This window comes from Phalangium opilio, unplaced genomic scaffold (assembly GCF_054372755.1).
Source record: "Phalangium opilio isolate 3A_F unplaced genomic scaffold, DU_Popi_V2 ptg000098l_1, whole genome shotgun sequence".
Taxonomy (NCBI): domain Eukaryota; kingdom Metazoa; phylum Arthropoda; class Arachnida; order Opiliones; family Phalangiidae; genus Phalangium; species Phalangium opilio.
In genome coordinates this window covers 1,699,319-1,727,240 of record NW_028324201.1, presented here as the reverse complement: position 1 = coordinate 1,727,240, position 27,922 = coordinate 1,699,319, and the positions used below count along the sequence as shown (strand labels likewise).

Below are 27,922 nucleotides of genomic sequence, written 5' to 3'. Positions count from 1 at the left end.
CAAAACGGCTTTTTCATAAGCGCGTTTGCCATTATAGCCATTTCTCGTTTTAGCGCATTTTGATTGCAGCGTTTATATCTTGAGCGTACGAAAGTACGCCTTTTCCAAAATATTGTTGTTTATCTTCATTAACTTTCAAAAATAATATGCCTTTTCCAAAAAATTATATTTTATAATTACTTCCGATATAACATTACTCCTTTTTGCATAATATTGTTCTTTGTCCTATATACTTAATATAATAGATATTTCCCTCCCTATCAATCACAGTTTGGGCGGAAACAGCAACCGCTGTTTTGGGAAATAGCGCTGTATTGAAAAACGCGGAAACAGCAACCGCGGTTTTGCTTCCACGCGGTTTTGCAAACCGCTGTTTTAGGAACCGCTTTATTCCAAAACGCTCTTTTGAAAACCGCTCAACTACCCGTGAACCATCTGCACTAACGAAAGTAAGTATCCAGTTAGCAGAATCAAGAACGGCAAGACTAACACGTCCATCTTCATCGCAGTTTCCCCGTCCTCGAAGGCTTTAGGTGGTTCAGCAAAAGCGTTTCTTGCCCCGAAACGGATTTTGTCCAAACTTTTATAAAACATTCCGGAACTGAAGAGTACGTTCGTTATACAATTGTAAAAATTTACATATTTAAGTTTAACATTTTGGTCTTATAATTTTACTAATTTAAAACCATAAGCCTATCATACTTTCTGTAAGTCTGGGTCAAAAGAATTTTTACCACACTTTATAAAACGGCAGAGCGGAGTATTTCTTGCATATTGCTATCCTGGTGGCGGATATGTCATAAACAGAACAATACTATGGTTATAAATAAAATAAGTCGTTTAAAGGGACGGAGGCTAAACTGGATAATCGGTCCTTGTCTGTAGAATATGATGGACGCTCGCAAGCTCAAGAATAGACCAGTGCTTTGTGCTTTTTCCAATTTTTATGTAAGGATACTGTGACTAAAAATCTCTTTTTGAAACCCGAATAGCATTAGGTTAGATGACATTCCCAAGTAGCACACCCGTAACGGCTCAGAGCGTGTTGGCCCCCATGCACCGTTGCTTCACCTCTCTGATATTATATTAAAAAGACTTGGTTTGCCCAAGCCTAAAAAACAAAACGATAAGAGTTTTTCCAGTTGACTGAAGCGCAGATATTATTTTTACCTCTCCGAGTGACGTATGTCATGGAGAGGTTCTAATTTCGACGTGTGTGTCTGTCTGTGTGTGTGGTTGTCTGTTTGTGTCTGTGACCGCCTTCGCAGTTTCCAAATCGGAGCAAACGTGTTCGCCATTTCCAAACTGCTTTCACAGTCACGGAAATGGCTCCTCTACTTGAGTTCTCACACCACCATCTTCTGGTCTTTGTCCATCCCACATGGACACCAGTCTGTACTTACTGGCCTCTAATCACCACCATCTTTTGGTCTTCGTCCATCCCACATGGACACCAGTCTGTACATACTGGCTTCTAATCACCACCATCTTCGGGTCTTCGTCCATTCCACTTGGACACCAGTCTGTACATACTGGCTTCTATTCACCAACATCTTTTGGTCTTCGTCCATCCCACATGGACACCAGTCTGTAGATACTGGCTTCTAATCACCACCATCTTCTGGTCTTCGTCCATTCCACTTGGACACCAGTCTGTACACCTGGCTTCTACTCCATCGTCATCGTTGGGTTTATGACATTCGCGGCGATCAGCTAGGGTTACGAGAAACGTCTAGCCTCCCTAAGGTGGGATCGCCACCAAAGGTTTTCGCAATTGCGGTTGTTCTTGCTTTAAACTATAGTTCGACACCCTTATATACTACCTATTTGAGTAAGGCGAAGCAACCGGCGTATGCTTCATTTCAAACGCCAATATTAGTCAAGTCTGACAAGAATGTTTAATTGTTCTTTATCAAAACGATGTAACGCTCAATAAGGCAAACAACTGACGAAGAAAATATTTAATATTAATTATATTTATTTTAATACTTAAGATAATCTTGTTTCTCAACTCAAAATTAATACGGAAAGAGTTAAAAAGCAGTCTATCTTTTGTCTGTGTGTGTCCATCCATTGTTACATTAGTGCGTCGCGTTAGCAGTTATTCTTGTGATGATGTGTTTAGAAATCATACAGAACCTTAATATTCCGTTTTTCCATAATATAAAGTGAATATGTGGAAGTATTTTTCGTAATTATGATGCATTTAGTACTTTTGTAGCTTTAAAGCTCTGTTTTATTTTGATATTCCAAAGATTTTGTTTAATATTGTTATTTGAAATGGCTGTTTATATATTGCTTAAGCTATACTACATCTATAAATAGAATAATCCTTGGTTTAGTGATTTCATGAAGAAAACTAAGACCTAGACTGCGGCGGGTATAACAAGTATTATCCGCAATAGGCTTAGTGAAACAAAGAGTAAATAATTGAGGCCTGAGGTGAAGTAAACTTTTGGCTTTGATTTTCGTGTCTGAAATGAAGAGACATCAACGGTTTAGAGTGAGCCGAAAGTTAAATACACTATTAAATAATCAGGTTAAGATTTTACAATAGAAGAAAAGATTATGGTGGCAATTAGAATAGTAAAAGGGCTAATGGTAAACGGGTAGTAGCTACAGACTTTTTATTCTCTTTATGGTGCGCATTGACTATTAGTGCGTCTAGCTAGAATTTAGCTTTGGTGTTAATTAACGTTAACATTCATGTTGGCAAACTAAGAATATTGTTGAGGTGAGACGAGATGAAAATGTTTACATTGCAAACCAGTGGTGAATGTAGCTATCAGAATATACGGTAAACAGCTGAAGCGTAGGCTTCATTTCCTGATCTTTTCCCCATTGACTGATTTCCATGTGTCCAAGATTTATCCTTATTGGATATAAAATGTCGTCTGCTTTACTTTATTATTCGCTATGCTTGGAATACTGCTTCAATATTTCGTAAATTTTTACTTCAAAAAAGAGAAATAATTCCATATGTAGGTAAATATGTTTGTAGTAGTAGACCTCTTGACTCGGAGAGGTAATATTTTGGTTTTCCCAACTTGTTTTACATCTACGATTCATAGTAACAGAAGTATATAACACTTCTCTTCGAGAAAAGTGTACCACCATAAAGCGGGGCAATGTAACGTCATTCCTCCCAACATCATTTTACATTTGGAGCAAGGTTACTAAACCAAATCATATACTTGATAAATAGTTCCCCATCATCATTACTCTATTTGCGTTAAACTATTTGACAATACGCGCTTGTGGATTTTTGTCTCACCTCAAAACGAGGTTAGGGAGTTGATTGCTGAGGATTTATTATAGAATTAACCCCGTGCACGGTGCTATGCCCATCTGAAGCTTGTTGAGCGGGAGATGAAACAAAAAGGGAAGAATGACGTTACGTAACTAATGTATTAAGATGATACAGAGTGGCATCCTTCTTCTATTATCCCCTTCTGATAATAACAAAACATGGAAAAACTATGCGGAGAAATGTAAAAAAGTTTTATTACTCATATTTTAACCGTATATTAACCGTTAGTTTTAATTATTTTCTAAATTTCGGCATTTTTAGCAATTTTTTTGTATCAATTGATTTTTGGGTTTTTCTTTTGTGCGCTTTCTTTGCATTTTCTTTTTTTTTCTTGAGAAACATCAGACCAGTTACCGGTACTGGGCGCTTCCAATTCCTTTGTTTTTTCAAGTTCTTTTTGACTTGCTTCCAGCTCGGCTCCTCCGCTACTTAACGGATGTTCTTCACCTAGAGTAAAATAATACGAACGTACGTAAGTTCATGATCCAGGTCTCGTGTCGAAGCTACTCAGAAAAATTGATCAAATGGGCTATACTTATTCTCCGAAGCGCTTTTGTCGGATGACCCACTTTCAACTTGCTTTCCGGTTGTAGCCGGACTCTCGTCTTCACCTGCAATCGCGTAACATAATTAACGCCTAATTTAAGGTAAATGATTAATATAAAATATTCTTACTCTCCGAAGTTTTGCCCGGAGTATGCGGGGCCGAGTCGTGTTCGTGTTCACTCGTATATGACGATTCAATTTCTTCTTGAAATTCTAAACGAAAAAAAAACAGTTACTTTTTCATTACGGAATAATATTTATAATACCAACCATTAGGTGGGGATTTCGACAAGCTCGCGGTCGCGGGTTCTTCATAATCTAAAAAAAATTCAAGTTATTATTGCCAGAAAATATAAGAGAAGCTTAAGCGCTTCCCCGGCACTGTAAATTAGCGCGCGGTTGTCGGGAATGCTTAAACACTTAGAATTGGTAAATATGTCTAACCAGAATCATCGGGGCTTATAAGCCCTTTGCTTGACTCTAACTGTCTAAGAGTTGTCAATAGATCTCCTCCGGTCTTTTGTGTAATCTTTTCGACGATCGAAAGGCATTTGTTAAACTCTGCTGGTGTCGAGTTGTTTGTGGCCAATCTCAGTCGCAACTGCTCCGCCTCTTTCTTTTCTACCATGAGTTTTTTCAAATTTTTAATTTTCTCCTTGTGGTCTTCTACCATTTTATCTGTGGCGCGGAGGGCCACCTCAAATCTCTCTCGATTATTTTCCAAAATGGATAACCCCTTTTCATAAAGATTTATCATAGTTGGTAGAGTAGAATGCTCTTCCGAGCTTTCCTCCGGAATAATTGGAAGCTCTTCGATTTCTAAGAGTCGTCAAAATTGTACAAATAATTATATTTTATTACATCATCATGATATACTTTATAATGCAATAATTACCGGTAACCGGGAACCTAGCGTGAGGAACGTTCGCGTGGGGCTCTTGGAAACATCCGCTTTCCATTTGGAAGGGTTTACGCCAATTCGGATATTTTTCGCATACCTTATGGTACACCACCACAACCTCTTCCGGGAAAAGTTCCCTTAGATTCGTTTCAGGGCCTAGTTTCGCCTCTACAATGAATGAGCAATATCAAATTTTAAAATGTCATATTTGTCAACCATAACAATGTAAGACTTACGGACTAGTTTCACAACGAAACAAAGATTAAATACACGAAATAGTGCTTTTCAATTTTTCCCTCCTTTATTAGGAAAACTTGGGAAAACTTCTGAATATTGTCAGAAATTGCTTTATAAACTGTTCGCGACGGCCTGTAAACGTAAACGGATGAAGTTTGTGTCTCGCTTATTGGTTGTAAACACTCACTGTTCCAATTCTCCTCTTGTGAACAACTGCTTAAAAATTTCCTTCCAAGTAAAGGAATGACTTGTTTTTCGAAATAAGTCCAATTGTTCCCGGCTATTCGGGAACAGTTTTACTGAGCCGGCATTGTTGAAAGTTTTTTGAAAAATTAAGACCATGGCGTCCACCAACTGGCTCGTCGTGAATAGTTTGCTTGTAGACCCAGGCATGGGCCTTCTGTGGCATTTTGCAAGTTCTTCTTTGACGAACCCGATCGTAATGAAGTTCATTTTGAAGACTAAACGATAAACGGATATTCAATGAATAAACGGAAGTAGCCACCTGCATTTAACATAAGCCAATCAGCGGTATAAGTTAACGGCAATAAGTTTGCCGTTGTAACGCGACAACAGTATTAAAAGTCTTTGAATAGATCGGGGCTTCTAAAAGGTTAGGTATGGCTAAAACAATATTACCTACGCAATACTTTTTCACCCAAATAACATTCTCGGCCAAAGGGGTTTCGGCTAATCAAGAATGTTATTTGAGTCAAGCTTGACCCTGGTAATGTATGGCTAATAGTGTTACCTTTATATTACCTTTTCACCCATACGACTCTTTCCCCATTAAAATTAAAACGGCAACCATCTACGTAGCTATACTAGCGTTGCCCATTCCATACAGCTAAGAGGAATCATTCTGTAGCCTCCCCGACTCCCTTTTATAAGTCGCCAAAGACTGAGTGAGTAGCCCCTCGACTACCATTAAAAACAGGCAATGATTAAGCGAGTAGCCCCTCGACTCCCTATTAAAATCTCCAAAGATAAAGTGAGTAGCCCCTCGACACCCACTAAAACAGGCAATGATTAAGTTAGTAGCCCCTCAACTCCCTTTATAAATCGGCTATGAATAAGTAGGTTGCCTCTCGACACCCACTAAAACAGGCAATGATTAAGTAAGAAGCCCCTTGACACCCACTAAAACAGGCAATGATTAACTTAGTAGCCCCTCGACTCCCTATTAAAATCTCCAAAGATAAAGTGAGTAGCCCCTCGACACCCACTAAAACAGGCAATGATTAACTTAGTAGCCCCTCAACTCCCTTTATAAATCGGCTATGAATAAGTAGGTTGCCTCTCGACACTTTTGAAATCGAAAATGATTGAGTTAGTAGTCCCTCGAATCGCCAATCATTACTTTTTCACTAATAGCTCCTCGATGCCCTTTAAATATTACCAATTATTAAGTATCAAAAAATATAACAAGCCTAAACAGAATCGTTCCTAAACCAAAACTTTCCCACGCTCGGAGCCTCGGATGGGGAAAGAAATTCAAATAAACCCGGTACGAGAGAGAGGAAAGACGCGAGATTTTCCAAAATTCGGACCCCCAAACCCAGCGCTTCTGCAAGCCACGGTTTCTGTTATATTTCTCAGTCCCTAATGTAAGGTCTTTGTACCACGTGACTCAATTGGCCAATGGGGGGCTGATGTACATATTTCAAATAAAACGTACACGCCCCCTGAACATCTCGCCATCTAGCGTTAAAAATCGGTACTTTACGGAGTAGAGTATTCCTTTAAAACAAACTCAACAGGATATGCGTGGTTAAACTTATCATTATATGTGATAATGTAAGATAATCTGACGAAGCGGCTCAGTGAAAGTTGGGGAATGTCCTCAGAGTTTTGCTTGCAATGGTCAAGCTAAAATCCTCTTATTAAATAAACAACACTTGACGCAATTTTCTAAGGAGCTATTAGTAAAATAATATATTACGAACAAAAATGGTCTCACTTAGACCACAAAAATTATACTTAGCTTGAAAAATTAATATTTAAATCAAAGTAGAAAATTCAGTTAAGCAAAGGCTTAGAGCATTGACGTCGGCAATTCGAATCGCCGTGAAAGCGAGCGTTGCCTACGAGATTCCCGCGTACATAACACTCCCGGTCTCCCGCTGTCAAAGCCGAAAGGCGAAAGCTCGCGGCTCGCGCAGCTAAAATTCCAAACAACACTTGACGCAATCTTCTAAGGAGCTATTAGTAAAATAATATATTACGAACAAAAATGGTCTCACTTAGATCACAAAAATTAAACTTAGCTTGAAAAATTTATATTTAAATCGAAGTAGAAAATTCAGTTAAGCAAAGGCTTAGAGCTTGACGACAGCAATGAAGATAGGACTCCCCGCGTACATAATATAAGACTACCGGAGTAGTAAGTTACCACACTTTTAGGCATGCAAATTAGCAGAAAATGATCCCAATTTGCATAATTCAGAAATCTCACTTTTGACTATGCAAATTAGGATCTAAATTTGTATAATTCAGAGATCCGACCTTAAACATGTAAATGAACCGAAAATGATTATAATTTACATAATTCAGAATCATACCTGTCAATCAAAAACTGTTAATAAAAGCAATTAGTAAATTGATGAATAAGTCATTAGCAATAAATAACTCGACAAGTAAACATGGCAATGTTAGCACCCGCTTACGATTCCTTTTACATTACTTTACCTAGTAATGCCTCGATGCAATTATATCCTGAAAATACTAAAACAAGTTATAGAACTGAACTACCTACAACGTATAATTTATCGGAGGGAAATTGGGAGGTTGGATTGTCGGAAATAAATATGCCTTCAAAGTGGGATAACATAACTGATTGTTTTGATGAATTTGTCGTTAGATCGGTGGATCTTGATTATGAGTACGAAATTGGTGAAGGGGGTTGTGGTAAATTGGGTAATATAGTTAGGGGACCGAACGACGAACCTACTAGTATATACCAAAAATTATTCGAAACGTTTAAACAGTCAATAACAACAAAAGCTGGGGATGACATAAATTTTGAAATAATGACGAAAGAGGGAATGACATTTATGCAAATTAAAATTAGCGGAGACAAACAAACAGCTATTAAGTTTCCTAAAGAATATGGAAAAGTACTTGGAATAGCGGAATTAGATTGGGATCGATGGATTTTTCGGGAAACATATAGCTAGTAATCCTTTAGACACTGCACGGGATCAATTAGATACCAGAAATTTGGGTAAATTCCAAGTCAAACAATTTGTTCCAAGGGATCGAAATAGACCCGTTGACGTTAATAAAGATGTTAATAAAGCATCAATCGAAACGAAAGCTTATAAGATACCTCACGGAACGTATGAAAGTATAGATACCGTACTCGAAGCAATGAAAATGGTTTTACCCGAATCGAAACGAAAATATTTCGATTTTGTGTATAATAAAACAGGAACAGTAACAATCAAATGCGGGGTTGGAATTGTTAAAGAGAATACCCCATGGCATAAAATTACCAAAAATGAGGCTAAATATATGGATTATTTTTCAATTACATTTCCAAAAGATAATCCCGGATTAGGTTACATGTTAGGGTTTGATAAGAGTCAAGTAGACACTCCGTTGAGGAACAATACGGAAAGTAAACATCTCGGAGATATAAATAGAGGTGTACAAACCTTATTCATTTATACGAGTCTCATATACCCCCAGGTAATAGGTGACTCTTGGGGTGGGCTTTTACGTACAATTCCAAGACCTGAAAACAGTCGAGATAATAAACCTCACGTGTTAACATTCAACCCAATTAATTATTATCCAGTAAGTACACCTAATTTTAATTTAGTTGAGATAGATATAACAACAGATTCGGGAACGAAAATCCCATTCAAACTCGGAAAAACCGTTACGACTTTACATTTTAGAAGGATCCGTAATCACTAATAATGTCTGTTCGGAATAGATATTATAATTATTATTTACAACAATCGGGTGAGGCGTTTGTTGGGCCAGTATTTCAAAGAGGAAACGGGTTAGGATCTATATTTAAGAGTTTAGTTCGCTTCATAACCCCGATACTCAAACCAGCAGCAAAAGCTGTTGGACGAGAAGCGATAGGTGTCGGAAGTAGATGGTTCGGCGACATATCAACGGGAGCAGATCCTAAAAGCTCTTTCAAAAAGAATATTAAAATTGCGGGGTCTAATTTATTACATAAAGCGGGTGATAAAATAGGGGAAGCGCAATTTGGGAGTGGAAGACGTAAAAGAAGAAGAAGAACCAGTAAGCTAGGAAAGAGAAAAGTGAAAAGAATAAGGAAGAAGACTGATTTTTTAGCTTAAAGAAGTACCCTTAAAAATCAAAGGGGGGTATAAAAGTAGGGAATTTACACGAGTAGTAAATAGTTTACGTTTAAACAGTGACAAATAAAGTTATTCAAAAATGGAAGGAATGATGTCGGAATTATATTTTTTCGCTAAACCCGTCACTAATTTGAATATTGTGGCCAGTAACGACATACAACTACAAACTGTTAATGCTATAACGGATGGTGGTCCATTGGAATTTTTTATTCCCGGAACTCCCGATAGTTATATAGACACTTCAAAAATTAAACTGTACGTTAAGGCTCAAATATTAGGATTTAACACAACTGATAATAAATGGGTAGAAATCGCGGGCAACGATAAACTCGGACCGGTTAATTTAACCTTATGGAGTTTATTTGATCAAATAGAAGTTATGTTTAACGATACTCAGGTTCAAGTCGTGAATAATTTAGCCCCATATATCGCTTATTTCGAAACAATGTTAAATTATGGGAAAGAAGCTAAAGACACGCAATTGGCATTAGAAATGTTTTACAAAGATACAAAACTAACAAATGCCGATTCACACCATGCCGAGAATAGCGGAATGAAATCTAGAAGAACCAGAACCGGAGCATCTAAAATATTTGAAATGATAGGGAGATTACACGTTGATGTATGTAAGATGAACAAGTTCTTATTGAACAACGTTGATATAAAGTTTAAATTTATTAGATCAGCGGATACTTTTCCAATAATTTATCAACCTGGCGCTGCTGCTGCTGATCCAATTACTAATTATAAAATCGTTATTAAATCAGCTTCTTTATTTGTACGGAAAATAAAACCAAACTCTGAAATTATGCTAGCGCATGCTATGGTTTTGGAAAAAACACCGTGTGTGTATCCCATTAATCAAACTGTAGCAAAGTATTTTAGTATCGAAGCAGGGAACAGTGACACGATTAAAGAAAACCTATTTTTAGGTAGAATTCCTAATCGAATGATTATCGGATTCGTTAAAACATCAGCCTTCAATGGGCGTATATCTCAAAATCCATTTTATTTCGAACACTTAGATTTGAACTTTTTATCAGTTACAGTAGGGAATAAAAATTATCCAGATCAACCTTTCACACCGGATTTTACTCACGATCAATACTGTAGGGAATACGCTTCCTTATTTACGGCTCTAGATATGTATGGGAAAAATAAAGGAAACTACATTAGTCTTTTTGATTATCCTAGAGGCAACACTTTATACGCTGTTGATTTTACTCCGGAAGAGCAGGCTAGTGCCGAGCATTGTTCTTTAGAAAAACACGGTAGTTTAAGGTTGACTATACGTTTTAACAAAGCACTCACGTTTGCGGTAACAGCCATAGTATACGCCGAGTTCGAAAACGAGTTATTAATAACGAGGGATCGTAACGTTTTGTACAAACTAGAGTGAGAGTATGGACGAGTACGTTTATTTACCAACTCGAAAAGATAATAATCTTCTCGTAACAGTTAGAAATAACAAAAGACACGTAACTATCGTCGGTAATTGTTGGGATTTTAAGGAAATTAAAAAGGTGTTGAAAGAAATATAAAATTAAACGTCTTCAACGAATTAGCGTCAAATGATCGCGTGAAAATCATGAAACAACAACAGTACAATCTCTCCGATAAACAAACTATCGAGATAGCCGAAGCTGGCGATGATCTAATTATTTCCATTTCCGATAATGCGAGAACGGAGTATATGGTTACAATTAGTAACAAAGTATATCAAAACTTATGGTTGCTGGTGGATTATATAAACTTGTTTTTCCAAGACGTCTTACCCCGCTTCCACAGTACCCTACCGGAAAATTTTCAAGTTGAAGGTTACGTATCTGGAACCGGAACAAAGTATATCGACATTCGACAATACGTATGCGAAAATTCGAATATTCATCGCTACGATTTACTGTGGATGGCTACGTGTAAAGGATTTTGTTTAAATAAAACCACGTGGAGTCGATTGAAACAAATAAAACCGGAATTGGACCGGCAATTGGAAATAAAAGCCAATACCAAGGAATTATTCAGAACAATGATTTTGCGAGACATTACCGAAAATTTACTGGAAAAGACCAACTGCTGCGGTAATCTTAATTGCCAAGGCGAAATCGAACACCACGTATCCTGCACCTCAAATTCTAATACTGACTTGAATATCCTACAAGCGATATCGATGTTAAATAAGACGAACCTGAAGAATGAGTTTGAAAAACGATTTGGAGAGAAGAACGAAAATTTGGATCAATTATTTCTTATTATTACCGACAATGTAACGGAATTGAAAAGAGATGTTTTTTACAATTACGTTTGATAAATAAAAAGCTTATTCACAGATGGTTTTTTTCTTTATTTCCCAAATACCTTCAAAGATGGTTAGTAAACGAATTGCGCGTAAAATCGAAAATATATATTACGATCCGCAACATCCCGCGAGTTTAGGTTCGGTGAGAAAATTACAAAAAGCTCTACCAAATATATCAAAGGAAGATATCGAGCAATGGTTGATTTCCCAACCCGCGTATACGAAACATAAACCCAGAAGAAAAATATATCCTAGAAATCAAACGTACGTCACTAGTATGAACGAGGTTTTCCAATGCGATTTAATCGATCTACCCCAATTATCCAAATACAATAACAAATATCGTTACATTCTAACCGTCATTGACGTCTTGTCGAGATACGCGTGGGCTTTACCGTTAAAAACAAAGGGGGCGAAAGAAATCATAAAAGCTCTCGGCACAATCTTTAAGCAACGTACACCTTCGAGGTTAAATTCCGACGAAGGAAGCGAGTTTAAAAACAAAAAAGTGCAAGCCTATCTTAAAAGTAAGGATATCCATTGGTACGCTAGTTACGGTAATTTAAAATGCGCCATGATAGAAAGATGGAATAGAACGTTGAAAACGCGAATGTTTCGATTAATGACGAGAAATAACAATTATAATGACACGAAACATTTACAAAAAATTGTAAAATGGATATAACGACACTGTTCATTCAACAATCGGTATAGCTCCGAAAAACGTAAATATAAATAACGAACATTTAATATGGAAACGATTATACTACAAGAAGAAACGTACAAGCAACAAGCCAAAATTACGCAAGGGTGATTTGGTGAGAATTACGTCCGACAAAGGCGCTTTTGGTAAAGGATACACTGGATATTGGACGAATGAAATTTTTGTCGTGCATAAAGTACTACTACGTACTCCAACTGCTTACATAATAAAAGACGAAAACGACGAAATAATAAAAGGATCATTCTACGAACCGGAATTACAAAAAGTCGCTAAATGAACACGGAAGAATTAAACCTTTTTTTAAGCACAGATCCTCGAACGAGACCCTACTTCATAGGAGTGTTCCCGAAAGATATTTTACCCGACCCACCAGAACGGAAACCCTATTGTTTCGTAGTCAATTCGGAACCATCCTCAAACGAAGGATTGCATTGGTTAGGAGTCTATATCGATACTAACGATAACGGTTATTTCTTTTGCTCGTACGGTAAAGACCCTAGTTATTACGGTTTTAATCTATCAAGCTACGCTTCCAATTGGTATTACAATAATTGTCAAATACAGCCGAATAGTTCATTTACATGCGGGGGACACGTTATTTTTGTTTTATCAAGTTTGTGTCACGGATTTTCTTTTAATGAAATAATACGAGAATTGTACGACGTGAAAGATAAACCTTACAACGACGTGATTATTATGTTAAATATGTGTATACATTTATTGAATCAAGAGAAAAAATGAAATAAAATATTTTTTATTTTAAAAAAATTGGTACATATTCATTTAGACCATTTTATCGGTGTTTTGACTTTTCGCAATTTCATACCAGTAAGGAGACGTCTCGGGCGATAAGGATGACCGTCACCATCATCACCATCACCATCATCACCCTCCTCCTCCGGTATACCTCTGGTATATCGTCGATGTCTTTTCGATTTCGGAGTCGACGTGAGTTCAGGCCGTGGGAATGACTTCTTAATCGTCGAGGGCACCCTCGAGGGTGACCTCGGCGTTGACCTTGAGAGAGCCAGGGGGGTCCCTTGAGGTGATTGTTGTTGCGAAGGCGGCTGTTGCAATACTGAAAACGGATTAGGTGTTAGAAATTGCGGTGGTTGAACGGGTTGTTGTTGTTGTTGAACTTGGAAAACTGGTGGAATATTTGCAACGTTGACGTTAGGAGGTTCTATCAGGCTCTTCATAGTCAAATACTTTTGTAAAGTTAATAAATAATGTCGAAGTTTATCCTCCGAAGAGGTGTTTTGTTTTAAAATCCGACTCATTTCACGATCCAACTCTGTCGCTTCTTTTTCAGCTCCCGATAAAACAGCGGATTCGGGTAGTAATACCATTCGTTTCATCTCGCTAATGAAGTGATCTTAGATATCAAGGTCGGTACCAAAGCAGCTATTAACCCGGGTAAAAATCCTCCCGCCTGTTTTATAAGAAGTTTCCGTTTGTTTTTAGCCAGACCTCTTTTATTAGCGATTTTTCTTATATATACTGGATGTTTTTTAATATAAATTCTATCCTTTTCGGGTAATGGAATATTTCCCTTTAACAAATTATAAAACGTGTTGTGAACGGCTTTGATTTGACTTTGCTTGGCTTTTTTCAGTACCTTGGTTAATTTTCCTCCGCCACTTTGACTGGCGCGTACCAATCCACGAAAAAATGGTAAATGTCTATGTAGCGGATGACGTCCTCTCTTTCGAATTTTTCGTTTAAAATTTCTTTTTAATACTTTTTTTAACAAACTCGATTTACGCTTACTCTTAACCATTCCAACTCCTCGAACGTTCCAACGCGAAATAAAAGACATACGGAAACGATAAATAGTTTTATATACAAAATTTTATTTGTCATCGCATACAATAATCATATTTCCTTCATGCGGAAAAATATTTGTTCTTAAACGCAAATCATCGTGAATGTTTTGTTTTAAATCGATACACAAGTAAGAATAGGGAGTACCCTTGGTAACAAAATCATACGCTCTAGTTACGAGGTTTTTATTATTCGGAAATATTTGTCTGCTCAAGTAAGTTATTTGAGACCCGTCTCGCGGGTTTTTAAAAACAATTATGTACGAAGAGTTAAGACTAATGGTTCGACTCTCTTTACCTTGACCAAAAAGATTTTGAGTTAAAAGAGCGACGGATAAATTTTTATGATGAGAGCCGACGCAAAATATATTAGCGATATGGGAACTATTATAACAAGAGAATGCCAGATCATCTATTATTAGAAAATTATTAATACTTTCATCCCAAAATGAAGAATCATCTGGGGGGAGTCCTTCCAAAAATTCAATGTTTTTAATTTCATTTTTCGCAATGTCAAATTTCGGTTGATATTCTTTATAACAGTACACTATCCTGTCCGGAGGTGGTTCGATCAAACAATGGGCGTGTTTCAAAAGGTTAAATATCCACGTCGTTTTACCAGCCATAGTACTACCGGCCAGTAAAATTTGCATGGGGGCTTGGAATTTTATTCTACAAGCATCAAACATTTCTCAAAAAGTTTATTAAAATCGTCAATCCGTTTTTGAAAATGGAGTTTGTTTATTTCTCTCCAATTAACGCGATCTTCGTACGGAATAATAAAAACCACGGGGATATCGTCGAAAGTCACTTTTTTTCTTTTAGAGTTGAAATTCCGTGTTGAAAGCATCTATCGACGATTCGAGAATTAAATCGACGAAACTCGACGTAAACGTTTTGATGGATTCGTCAAAATATTCCACGATTTCTTCCTTTAATCTTCTCTTTTCCCCTTCTTCATCAGCCAGACTCACGTTAGTAATATCGAGTCCGAGAATATAATTACAAAATGGAGCTTGTTTTTGATGCACTTCGTGAGGATTAGTCTCATTCGATCCTCCCCAATCGAATAAGTTATGACAGCTGAAACACATGGTTTTTAAACCATCGTTCAAGTAAAAGAGACCCGACGCTGCTAGTTCCGCGGGGATAACTTCCAACTCCGACGAATTGGAAGTCCAATGACCATTGAATGATTTTAAACGAAGACTTTCACGATGCATCTTGCTTTAACGAGTATCCAAACGGATATGTTAAAAAATTGTTCGCGATTATTCTCTTATTAAAAGTCACGCCGAAACTTTTTTTCAGATTTCCTAAAAGTAGTTTCGCGCGAGCTTTGTCACGCACAACGTTAAAGGGGATTTCCAAAGTGTAACTAGTTCCCGGAGTGTCTAAAGCCGATTTGATCGAATCAAAGTTAATTATCTGTTCGTTTTTCCTGTTTAACGAAATTCCTTTCATTTTCGTAACGCAATGCCCGGTATTTGTTTTGTAACTGTACGATTTCGGACCCGAAGTAACGAATTCCGATATATACCCATTCGGAACTTCGTCGGTCCAATCACCCATAAATTGTCCGACGGGTGGAAGAAATTCGTCACTTTCTTTGTGAATAAATATAATACTATCCGTATCGCAGTACAAAACCCTTTCTTTTAATTTATTCAGAGTTCGAAATAATTCGATCCGACCGTACGAACTAACGAAACTCCCCAACACTGCCGATCCTTTGTAATATGTCGGGCAAAAATCTTTTTTGAATTTGTAGGTCATTAAACAAACGTCATCGTCGTTAATTGGCCGCATATCCGTTAATTCCAATGTCGGATCCATTATAATTTTAATGAAATCTTGATAATCCTTGACGAAAACCGATTTTGGTTTATCGTTGTTTAAGCAATGTCGACCCCATAACGAGTTTAAAGCTAATTTCGACAACGCGCGTAGAGCTGAATTGTTTGTTACATCTTCGGGTCTAATCTCGATATCTTCTCGTTCTTTAATCAGTCTTAAATATTCCGTTTTTTCCTCGTCGGTGGTAACGTTGCGAGGCCAGCCAGAGTTTTGGATTTTTAGATTCAAAAATGTATTAATGTAACTGCCGAAAAAACCAGGATCTTTATCCTTGATATAGGTGTACCTTTCGGGGTAATGGTGAACCTCGAAGATTTCCAATATAACGTAACCGGTTTCGACCGCCATATATATTTCTGGGGTGGGCCAAATCCCTTCGAAAGCTCGCTCGGAGTCGTTATGCGCGCAGGCTGTTTGTATATCGTTTTCCACGCAAGTACGACACAAAGCGAAAAATAGTTTTTTTCTGGTTCGAATTGGTAATGCCGGTATGTAAGCGTCTTTCGGAGCTAATATTTTACAAGACATTACCCCAAAGTAATGATTCAAATCGAATGAAAAATCTCTCGTAATAATCTCCGGGTGATTTTTAGGATAGTCTCTGTTCTTACATACAAAGGGGTACAAACTACAAACATCGTAATATAGAATTTTTTCGTTTGGTTTGGTTTTATGATACAGCCTGAAGCATTCAGTACGACCACCGTATAATGCCGATCTTGGACCTATCGGATCTCGAAAGTGTAACGAATCGCAAAACTTTCTTACCTCGATTCTGTTTTTCAACATTTCGTCAAACTCGCAACTCCATATTCTAACATATTCAGCGTTCGGTGCATTACACATGATATCATCATCTCGATCCAGAGTTCTCTCGTATAAATTTTTAAACGTATCTTGCAATAACGGATTCCATTCGCCTCCTTTCGTATGTTTCGGACATCCGTGAATAAAATCTCCGTCAAATTGAAATATTATTTCGGGTTGAGAAGAATAACCATCTACCGGGTATCGTCCAATCTTTTTTTCCCCTTCCAACGAGAGAACCGATTGAATTTTTATTCCGCGTTCTTTTTCTTCCCACGCCAACCATTTTAAAGCAGATTTGCTTTGATTGTAGTTATTCCTGTAGCCGTTACACGGTACTACTCCGAGTGTAAATTCTTCCAAGTATTTATGAAGGAAAATATTCGTGCAGGCCCCCGCTATGGTTAAGGCGTTCATATTTAAAACATCGAAACCAGTTTCCTTCTCGAACAATTGTCTAAATTTATCCATACCCTGTTGTAAAACCTTAACATCCATGATAGTATAATATTCCAATTCTTCGCGTAAATTATAGACCGATTGTCTCGATTTCGTCGCGTACCATTCGAGAAAATCTTTATAATCTTTTTCTTTCATATGTTCCGGTTGAAAATACTCTTTCGGCGGTAGTGGACCGACATAATCCAAAGTTTCTTCGGTGTGGAATATGTAAGGGAAAAATTCTTTTCTATTTTCGCCCAAAGAAAACGTCGCGGGGAACGATCTTAATGGTTGCGAGACGAAATTGAAAGAGTCGATAAATTTCATTTTTTGATTTTTCAAAAAAATGGCCAACATTTTGCTTCCGTCAAAAACAATATCCGGTATGATGTTCAATTTTAATAACCCACGAAGAATAAAGAACGAATCGAAACCTTTACTGTTATGGGCTAACAACGTAATATTTTCAAAAACCGGTTTAGTTGCTTTAAGCCGTTTTGTCGCGTGTTGGAAAACCATTTCTTTCGTCCGGAATAAATAATTTAGAAATTTATCGACGCAGTCGAACCCCCGAAATATCTCGTACTCGTAATTGTTCCCTTCATTTTCTTGCATAGCGCTTACGAGTAAGACAGGGACGTGTTCGTTATTTTTAACGATTGATTCGGTATCGAAATAACAATATCTGGTTTTTTCGTACGTTCTCGAAAGAGGCATAACGTAACAACGGTTCCTCTCGTGTACGCGTAAACAGTTTTTACATGGTTTCGAGCAAGAGTGTTTTTCTTTCAGTTCTAGTCCACATTTTAAACACCTTTTAAAGTTATCACACGTTCCGTTAGATATATGAAAATTCAAACATTCTTCTCCTTTAAAATAACGATGGCATTTTCGACATTTAACAGGTTTAATTAGTTTATCTTCGTGGAATACATTTAAAGTTCTACATCTACTACATTTAACTCGAGTTTCGCAAAAGTGATTATTCTTTTGATTAGTTCCGTGAAATACTTTTAAACATTTAGAACAATAAGATATACCGCCAAACATTGTATGCAATTCCTTAACTACATGCACGTGATCATTAACTAACAATAGAAAAATTTGTTTTTCCTTGAAAGGTCCGACAAAATATTTTTCTAAATTATCAGCTCTGAATATAATAATTTGATATTCGTTTAAGTAAGTTTGAAAATTTTGAATATCTAATAAATTAACGGTATCCGGAGAAATATTAGCGTTTTTATATAATTGCTCCGCTTTTTCTTTTTGGAGGGGGTGATTACATTTTTTTATCTTTCTAAAATAATTAATTGACTCGTTCGTTGTTTGATACTTTTCATTCGTATTCTTTTCGAATCTCTTATCAGCCAAATAAATTCCTATCACCAAAGCTCTTCCAAAACATAAGTTATCGGTATTGTCAATGTAAATATAATTTGGACTCGTTTTTATAAACGTATCCAAAATTACTATATTTCTATTTTTTAATGATTTTGATCGACGTCCAACGGGTACGTCGCAATGTAAAAAAATAACGTCAAAAACTAAAGAGCTTTGTAAATGGAAATTTCGATTTGATTGCGCAACTTGACTTATAGCTCCTATTACTCTTTCAGCCGTTAATTTATTAATATTCATAAACCTTAAATTTATCGGACTATCCAACTCATCCGAACGAATACAAAATCTAACTCTATTGTATCCTTGATGATTGCGTAATAATTCAAAGAGTATGGAATTAATTATACTAACAAACGTTTCGTTTACTTCGGTTAATTTAATACGTTCTAAATTTTTAAATTTAATTTTACATTCTACTTGATTACATTTGTATTTTCGAGATTTTTTATCTAATATTTTTTCGCAAGTATAAAATTGTTTAGGATTAGCTTTAACACTTAAATTTAGCGGTTCTTCATTTTCGGAATCGCTCGAACTACTCATCTTAAAATGAGTAAGTTTATCAAATTGTTTAGAGTTTTATATATTTTTTTTTCGTTTTTCTTCTTTTTCTTTTAAATCGATTTCGACTCTGTGTTGTAACATGGCCGCGTAAGGTGATAGTTGTACTCTGGTAGGATGATTTTCCGGTCCCGTGAAGTCCCTTTCAATTTCCTCGAAAAAATTACGACCAATGATAGGGACGTTTCCACACCTCATTCCTGACCGAAAAACAAATCTGCATAACGGTTGTTCGTAGCCATGAACAGCCAATGGATGATTGTCGGCTCTCCATCCAGTCAAGGCGGTAAGGCACGAAAAACAACGAACGGTTTTAGGGCTAATGCAATAAAAACCGCTGGCTGCCATGTCATCCACGCTAATACCTTCGACAGACCATATCTTGAACGTTGATAGTCTGTTAACTTCGAGTCTCATATCCATCCCATCAACCATGTAATAATTGTCTTCTTTTTTATATTAAATAGTAGTGATAATTGATATATTGGGTATATAGTATATATAGATACGTTAATAGATATACGAGTAATAGATATTGGGATTCCATATTGATTAATTATTCGTTTTTGCTAAAAAACGAATAATTTTTCGTGATCTTGTCGGGATTATCGATCATATGCTTGGCGATCTTGTTCACGATAGATCGAATTTGTTTACATTCGATGCTATCTTTAGACGCGACAAATCTTAATCTTCTTCCATCGCATTGCCAAATATCTTTATTATCTCTATCTTTTATATCCTCGTACTTGTATATTTGAATATCGAAATAAAAATCGTCACGCGACGCTGGTAATGAAGTCACGTAACTAGCTAAACCTCGTTTAATATCGTATCGAGGGACAATGCCGGCTTTTTCGATAGTAGTTTCCTCTTTAACGTTTTTAATTTGCTCAAAAATATCTATTTCCTCCTCATCATCTGATATATTAAGTTTTCGCTTACCGAGTGAAGATGAAGATGCCATAACGAACGTCGAGTGAAGAACGAATGAAATATCCGAAAATCCCGAGAGTTTATATACACCGTCCCCTGCCGCCCCCGGGGGAGGGGGGTGACACACGGCGTCCCCGCGCGCTAGCGCGGGGAACGCTTAATTATACGGTTAAAAATATTTTTTTCCCAGTAATAATTACGATAGGAATTCTCGTAGATAATTATAGCCTCTATAAAATTTTTTAAAAGTTAGAATTCTCATGGATAATTATACGATACCTCTTGGTTATAAAAATATATTTTGAATTCTCGTCGTTAATGATACTTAATGATACCTCTTGGTTATAAAATATATTTTGAATTCTCGTCGTTAATGATACTTAATGATACCTCTTGATTATAAAATATATTTTGAATTCTCGTCGTTAATGATACTTAATGATACCCTAGGTATATACAATGTAACAAAAATAATTGCTGGCTGCGGGTATACTTTTTAATGATGGGTAGATATACGATTTCAAACACCTGGATACCCCTAGGTTATCAAATATATTTTTTAAAAGTAATTTACCGAGAATTCTAGTCGTTAATTATACTTAATGATACTTTTAGGTTGTAAAATATATTTTTTGTATTACAATGTATCAAAAATAATTGCTTTTTTTATCTGGCTGCGGGTATACTTTTTAATGATATTAGATATACGATTGGAACACCTGAATTCCCCTAGGTTACAAAATATATTTTTTAAATTACATTGTATCAAAAATAATTGCTTTTTTATACGATGCACCTGGGTGTAATTACCGAGAAGTATTTTTTGCTTCGATTTGGGTGGAGTTTATGTAGAAGGCTAAAGACGCTTTCCAATACACGTCCTACACAGATGGAAAGCTTTAATTGGTATTTAATGGTTTTATAAAAAACGAAAAAGTGTGGGAATTTAAAGGTGCTCCGATCTTAAAATGGATGATATTTTTGGAAAAAGGTCGAAGGGTCAAAAACTTAAAAAAAAAAAAAAAAAAAAAAAAAAAAAAATTCTCTCTCGTAGATAATTATACTTTCAAAAATCACGTGTGAATTCTCCCATGGTTTTTATTTTCTCGTAATTATCAGGTATAAGAATTTCTATCGCTTAAGGGTAATATTATAGAATTTTTAAGTGGAGATATTTTACTATAAAAAGACCCCGAGTTTTTGTTAGGAAAGTCAATCGAAAGTAAATGTTTGAATCTGCACTGCTCGTTCCTGAATAAAAATACCCGTGATGTGTTGTGAGTAATACTATTTTTATAAAAATATGGCTACGTTTCGCGATTTGAACTTACACTTAACAAAAAGCGGTGTAACGGTAACTGTTTGTCCGCGGGGAAGAGACGTAGAACCAACAGTTATTGTTGAAATTGGAAACTTTATTTTAATACCGTATAAAATATGGTACATCTTGAACAAACGTAAATCTGAATTCGCGGCCTGTATGCAGAAATCGTCAATTAAATTTTGTCGTTGTCAGAACATCTATATATCTATTACGAATTTGGGTCTTGTCTTTACGTATGACGAAAGCGTTCCAGTGACAATTAAACCCGAAGTATTTGCGCTTATTATGCAAGACCCCGTGAACGGGTTTATTTCAACCCATATTAACTTTATTATTAATCAAAGAATTTTCATAAAAAATATGCCACTCACCTTTCGAATTCTTTTGGGTGATTTTGAAAAAAAACTATTGGATGTTAAGCGCGAGTATAAAACTACCTTACACGCATTTTGCAGCACGTTAAATTTAACCGATCTGTTAAAATCTTTCGAAAATAATTTACGTAATCCTCAAAATATTCAATGTGTTTTAAGCATTCAACAAATGATTTCGTACTGTTTAATTGAATTTTAAAAAATCTTTTAATAACATGTAAAATTAAAATACAACAATAATAAATGGTATATATTTGGAAAAAGTTAATATTTTTTTTTAGAAAAAGAGTTAAACGTTTAAAGGATAATCAAACATTTCCATAAATGCCGTATTAAAATCATCGGGATGGCCGCGACAGGGGTAATGAATATTAAACCTAAAAACGGGGATGCAAATACCCACTATCTTATTATATCGGGGACAGGATAGAGTTCTACAATAGAAAGCCTTTGAAATATTTCTATCGATTTCAGAAACCTCTCTTCCTTTACAAACGCAACACGGTACGAATGCGTATGAATGAGTTTCGAAGATTCTAAAATACATAGCTACTTTTACTTAACTATACTTTTTAATGGTAAAAATATCACTTACCCTGCAGATGCCCTTTCTACCGCTAAAGCTGCGGTAATTTCTAACGGTACTTGGGTTCTATAAAAAACACTCTTAAGAAACTAGAAGCTTAAAAACAACTAGTAAACTTTTAGCTTACAGAGAGTCCATCTCCTGTAACTGCGGCTGAGGATTATCTTCTGGGAGACCCATGTTTTTTAAAAGACTTTCTCGGATGAAGCGTTAAAAGAAAATGATAAAGTTTTCCCCGAGATATCTACTATTTCAAAAGAATTATTATTGGGCGTTGTCTCAAGGTTAACTACTTTTTTAAGCAATGTTTGGTACTACGGTTGTTTAAGAGAGGGGATTCTTATAGAGTGTTTAAGCTTAATATAAAAAGATAAGAGACAAGTTTCGTTATAAATATATATTTTTATTGAGAATTAATTTGAGATAATAATTTAGGTAAGCGTCTACGATCAATAAGAAAACAGAAATGAGAATTATTTAAAATATGAACAGGATAATATTTTTGATGATAGGAGAAGCAGATGAGATGTTGATATAAAGGACACTCTCGAATAGGACAGAAGTAGAGCTTGTAGACAGTTGTACGTCGTTCCGGAACGCAGACAGTTTCCCTGATAGTGTAGTGGTTTGGAGTACGGCAATAACAATTAGGGCAGCGAGTAGGAATATCGTAGGTAGAACTATAAAAATAGGTTAAAATTAGTTTTTTATATACAATAAGACTCATTTCCAACTTACTTTAAGTCAATTTGTAGATCTTTTTCGTATAGGGGAAGCCGGTGTGCTTTATATTTAGAAAGGAAATAGGTGTCTAGGAAAATGTTAATTGGATAGAAATTAGACTGATCCCAGGTAAGGCAGATGATAGTTCGGAAAAGAGGGCAATTAGGAGTAGCGCAAAAGTATAATATATAGCGGGATTCAATAGTACGAAAAATGACATGAGAATTAAATTCGGTGGAAAAACAACAAGAACACAATGTAGGATAGGGATATTTAAGACTGTAAAAACATGTATTAGTTTATTAATTTTTAGATAATAATTTATTTTGCTTTACTTTAAATCAATTTGCATGCATGGGTATTCTTGAATCATAGCGTTGTAAAGTTCTTCGCTTTCGCTGTTTTAAAAATTTCTTGTTAGGTATCTTACAATTCCTCAAACTTATTTAAAACCTTACGTTTCTTCATCCGAGGATGATTCGGTAGAGACCACATCCGGGTCGTCCGCTTCGGAGAACATATCAATACTCGCGATTAATTCGTTTATTTCCTCCTCCACTCCATCTGTGATATCATGCTCCTCGTGGATGATGATTGGTTCTACTTCCAATTCATCATCGATATCCCAGAGTTGGGGTAAAGCGCTATATATAAAATAGATCCGGTATTAAAAAATAATTTTAACTTGCTAGCTAAAATAACTTACAATTCCTCAACCGGTTGAAGAGCGTTTGAGTCAAAAGATTTTGCTGGACACATTTTTCTAGTAGTACTCTAGACTTTGAAGATATTTTCAAACTTAAAGTTTTTTGCGTTATGATGTGAAACTTTGAAATCCGTTCAGTTTATATATGAAATTTTCAAGGTTGTTAGCTTAAGAAGTCTAGTTAGGAATTTGTAATGAGCGTCGAGGTCATCCCTGGTTTTCTTTGAAAAAATATTTAACTGTTGGTTTTTTATGTATTAACGATTTTAAAGAAGGGTCCATATTAATGAGCGTCCCTATCGAAAAATATTTATCAGTCGTTTTAAGAAGGGTGCATATTATAAATGTATAATTTTAAAAGAGGCCCTCACAACGTACGTGTTTCTTATAAGATATTATTACTTTTCACAGACTTGAATGAAAAACAATTTTCGGAATTAAATACCACAGGCCAAACTGAGTTACAGAGTGGTCAGGATCTAAACTGTCTTTTTTGTGAAAAAGACGATATTGCTAGTTGATTACTGCGTTAACAATAATTGTGAAAAATTTAAAAAAGCCATTTATAAACAATACGGTAAAGTTTTAATCACCAATATTGAAAACGCTTACGCGATTCTGGACAATAGTTTTTTTTGTATCAATTGTAACCAGTTTTGTTACAAAGCTCAACGCCAAGAAAAAGAGTGTTCATACTGGGACAGTGAAGAGGAACCAAACTATTATTTGTGTAGCTTCCCCAAAAAATGAGAGAAATTTATTCGTACAATTTTAATGAAAAAAATATTATTGAACATGATTGTAAAAATAACGTACCTCGGTTAGGGACGTTATGTCTAATCGAAATTGAAGACAATCGTCAGAAATTTGCGCGAAAGTATAAAATAACTCACACAGTGATTAGAAAACTCGTTTGTGAAGAAATTTTGAAAAACAAGCGGGAGAGTTATGTTGTAGAACTATCTTGGGTCACTTTCTGTACAGTTGACTCATTATGTCAAATCGATACGGTTGATTGTGGTATTTACATCCCTACAACGGAGTGTAAACTAGGTCGGATTCATAAGTACTATAACAAACAAAACTGGCGTTGTCAACATCGAAAAGAGGCGGCCTACGTTCTGGGATACGTTTGTCACGACAGTGAGGCTGTTCAAGCAGTAATTAACACGGCGATTGTTAAAATCATTTACGAATGCAACTCTACGCTGACGTATAAAAACCCATTTCGCAAGAATTACGCAACATCTAACAGCTTCAGCTCAAATTTCTTGAAGCTGTTATATATTAGTGTTGTAATCGATTCTTTACGGTTCGGTAATTACTCTAAATCATCCTTATCAAATACACTGTCTAGATTTAGGGATACATTTTTTAAGGTTCGATACTCTTTTTGTAAAACCGGGCACTTTCGTGACAATGTATCCATTGATAACGTGTCTGAAGTGATTTTTTCAAAGAATGCCACCAATAAATCTTACGAAGATTTTCAAAATGCCAATCCATCTTTCCTAGAACTTGAAGGTGAAGATTGGGATTGGTAAATATGCCTCAATTCGGGAGTTACGTTTTTAATCAAGCTCTTGGTATCCATGTTGATGTTGTGCCCGCAGTACCGCGACTGGGTACGTTATGTTTAATCACAATTGAGGATAATCGTGAAAAATTTGGTGGAAAGAAGAGAATTGCCAAGTACGCTATCGAACAGCTTGTGTGTCGGGAAATGTTAAAAAACGTGTATGAAAGCAGGGTCGTGCGTTTGAATTGGCCACACGCGTGGATAGAGTCGTGTCAAATCGATCCTAGAGATTGCGGTCGTCACGTTGTTACGACAGAATGTAAACTTGGTCGAATTCATAAATTCGATCCCAAAAAACAGTGGCGTTGTCAGCATTCGAATGAAGCAGCCTATATTTTCCAGTACGTGTGTCACGACAGTGATAGTGTTCAAGCAGTTATTAACACCGCTATAATCAAACTTTTATACGAACTAAACTCTCCTTTAATTGTAAAAAACCAATCGATTTTTGTTGGTAACTTTTCTCCTACTACTTTTTCAGTAGTATTTTTGAAATTTGCGTATTTATATTCTGCAATTACGGAATTGAACAAATTCAATTTTTCGTTTATGGACTTGACATTCACTTTTAAAAATTATAAAAGAAAGTTTGCTTTTCTCGTACACCGTCATCATCCGTTTAAAGGTGTTAGCGGTGTATTTTATAACCCGATGATTACAATGTTTAAAAATGACCACTTAACGTATTTCAACAACGACTTGGAAAAACTAGATAAAATATTAAAACGTAATTTTCCAAATTTTTCGTTTTACTATCGAAGAATTTAACCCCAGAAAGAACACTGTCAATTATAATTTACGAGATAGTGACAAATAATTTTACCTTTTGGTGAAATAAAAATTCAAAAATGGAGAACGTTTTTGGTATTGAATCACGTAAAAATATAAATCATCGGTTTTCGAGTTACGTGTGTTACAAACCTATTAGTATTAAATCAGAAGGTGCAAACGCGATACCTCGATTAGGTACATTATGTTTGATCGAAATTGAGAACAATCGTATAAAGTTTGAAGGAAACAACCAAATATCAAAGCATGTTATTAATAAACTTGTACGTCGCGAAATGTTAAAAAACTTGTGGACCAACCACATTGTTAAAATATCTTACTATCGAAGTGTATCTCCCCGCTTACGAAATGGTGAATGGTTTGAATGGACCTCTATCAATACCCGAGATTGTGGACGCTACGTTTGTAGTTCGGCATGTAAACTAGGAAGTATACATAAATACGACCCTAATGAACTTGATCAATGTTATCGAGCAGCGTACGTTTTAGGGTATGTGTGTCACGATCAAGCGAGTGTTGAATCGGTATTAAATACTGCAATTATAAAACTTTTGTATGAATTCAACACTCGTTTGACTATAAAGAACAGACAATGCAATGACAACCCCCATATTAAATATATTATTACACCTGTTAGTTATACTGTTAATTTGTTAAAATTATTATATATTAGCGTAGTTATTGAAGAATTGCATAAATATAATCATTCTTTAATGGATTTAACTTTCACTTTCGAAAAATTTAAAAATAAATTTAGTCTCATTACAAGATCTCCATATCTTCCAAGTATTTTGGAAGATACAAACTTGAGATTAGCGTATGACCCCACTTTTAATGTATTTTCAAAAGACGCTATTGATTATTATTATCGTCAAGACTTGGAGCAGATGGAAGGAAGGTTTTTAAATTTATTTCCAAATTTTTGGAATATTTATCGCAGAATTTAATCGTGATGTAATCAATACAAATAAACATTGTTTTTTAAAAAATTTATTTCATCCTTTGATTTGTTTTTTACACCATTGACACAATCCTGTTTTAAAAAAATTCTGATCTAAAATAGGTAAGAGTACAGGATAAAAACCAAGAAGCGCTACTCCTGGGTTCATAGATAACATTCCACAAATAATTCCTACAGGTACAGTTATGGGAAGGATAAGTAATAACCCACCTAAACAGACATTTTCTTTTACAACCTGTAAAACACGCTGCGTACAACATCGATTATTACAATATTCTTCAGTCTTGGATTTGCTTGTAGTTGAAACGTATTTCTCCGTTGGTGGTACATCTCTACCTATCTCATCGATAGAACAATGTATAGGTATGTTGCATGTCGAAAACCCTTTCACAATTGGGCATTCCGGGGAATATTTCCGATGCTCCTCATTTACTTTATCATTAGCTTTCCAACTATGTAATGTTATATCGCAATAAAAACATTTAACGGCGTCGCCTTTCTTTAAATAATAAAAACCATGTTTCGCAAACTCTGACGGTCTTATATTACTAACGGGGTAATCTTTAAAAGTTTCGAGCCGTAGTTTTTCCCAGTTCATTATAGCTTTACGTTTTGTCCCGAACTAATATCATTTCAAACCCTGTTGCTGATATATCTTACAAATTTTACCTACGTCACAACACTACACGTGACTCAC

General features: G+C 35.8%; 1 protein-coding gene across 1 annotated transcript; it reads right to left on the bottom strand.

The window, feature by feature from the left end:
- Positions 1–23,521: 23,521 nt before the first annotated feature.
- Positions 23,522–24,406, bottom strand: LOC149633147 (uncharacterized). Its single transcript, XM_089851020.1, has 3 exons — positions 23,897–24,406; positions 23,649–23,834; positions 23,522–23,588 (listed from the first exon to the last, which is right to left on the bottom strand). Exons 1-3 carry the CDS (start codon positions 23,947–23,949, stop codon positions 23,522–23,524), a joined length of 306 nt encoding a protein of 101 aa, XP_089707146.1. The 5' UTR covers positions 23,950–24,406.
- Between the last annotated feature and the right edge of the window lie 3,516 nt (positions 24,407–27,922).

Excerpts from the sequence above, each read along its gene's own strand:
- LOC149633147 (XM_089851020.1), bottom strand. The coding sequence starts at position 23,949 with ATGTGTCCAGCAAAATCTTTTGACTCAAACGCTCTTCAACCGGTTGAG. Across the intron at positions 23,835-23,896 it reads CTTCAACCGGTTGAGGAATT|CGCTTTACCCCAACTCTGGG; the intron begins GTAAGTTATTTT and ends TTTTATATATAG. Across the intron at positions 23,589-23,648 it reads TCATCCTCGGATGAAGAAAC|CGAAAGCGAAGAACTTTACA; the intron begins GTAAGGTTTTAA and ends TTTTTAAAACAG.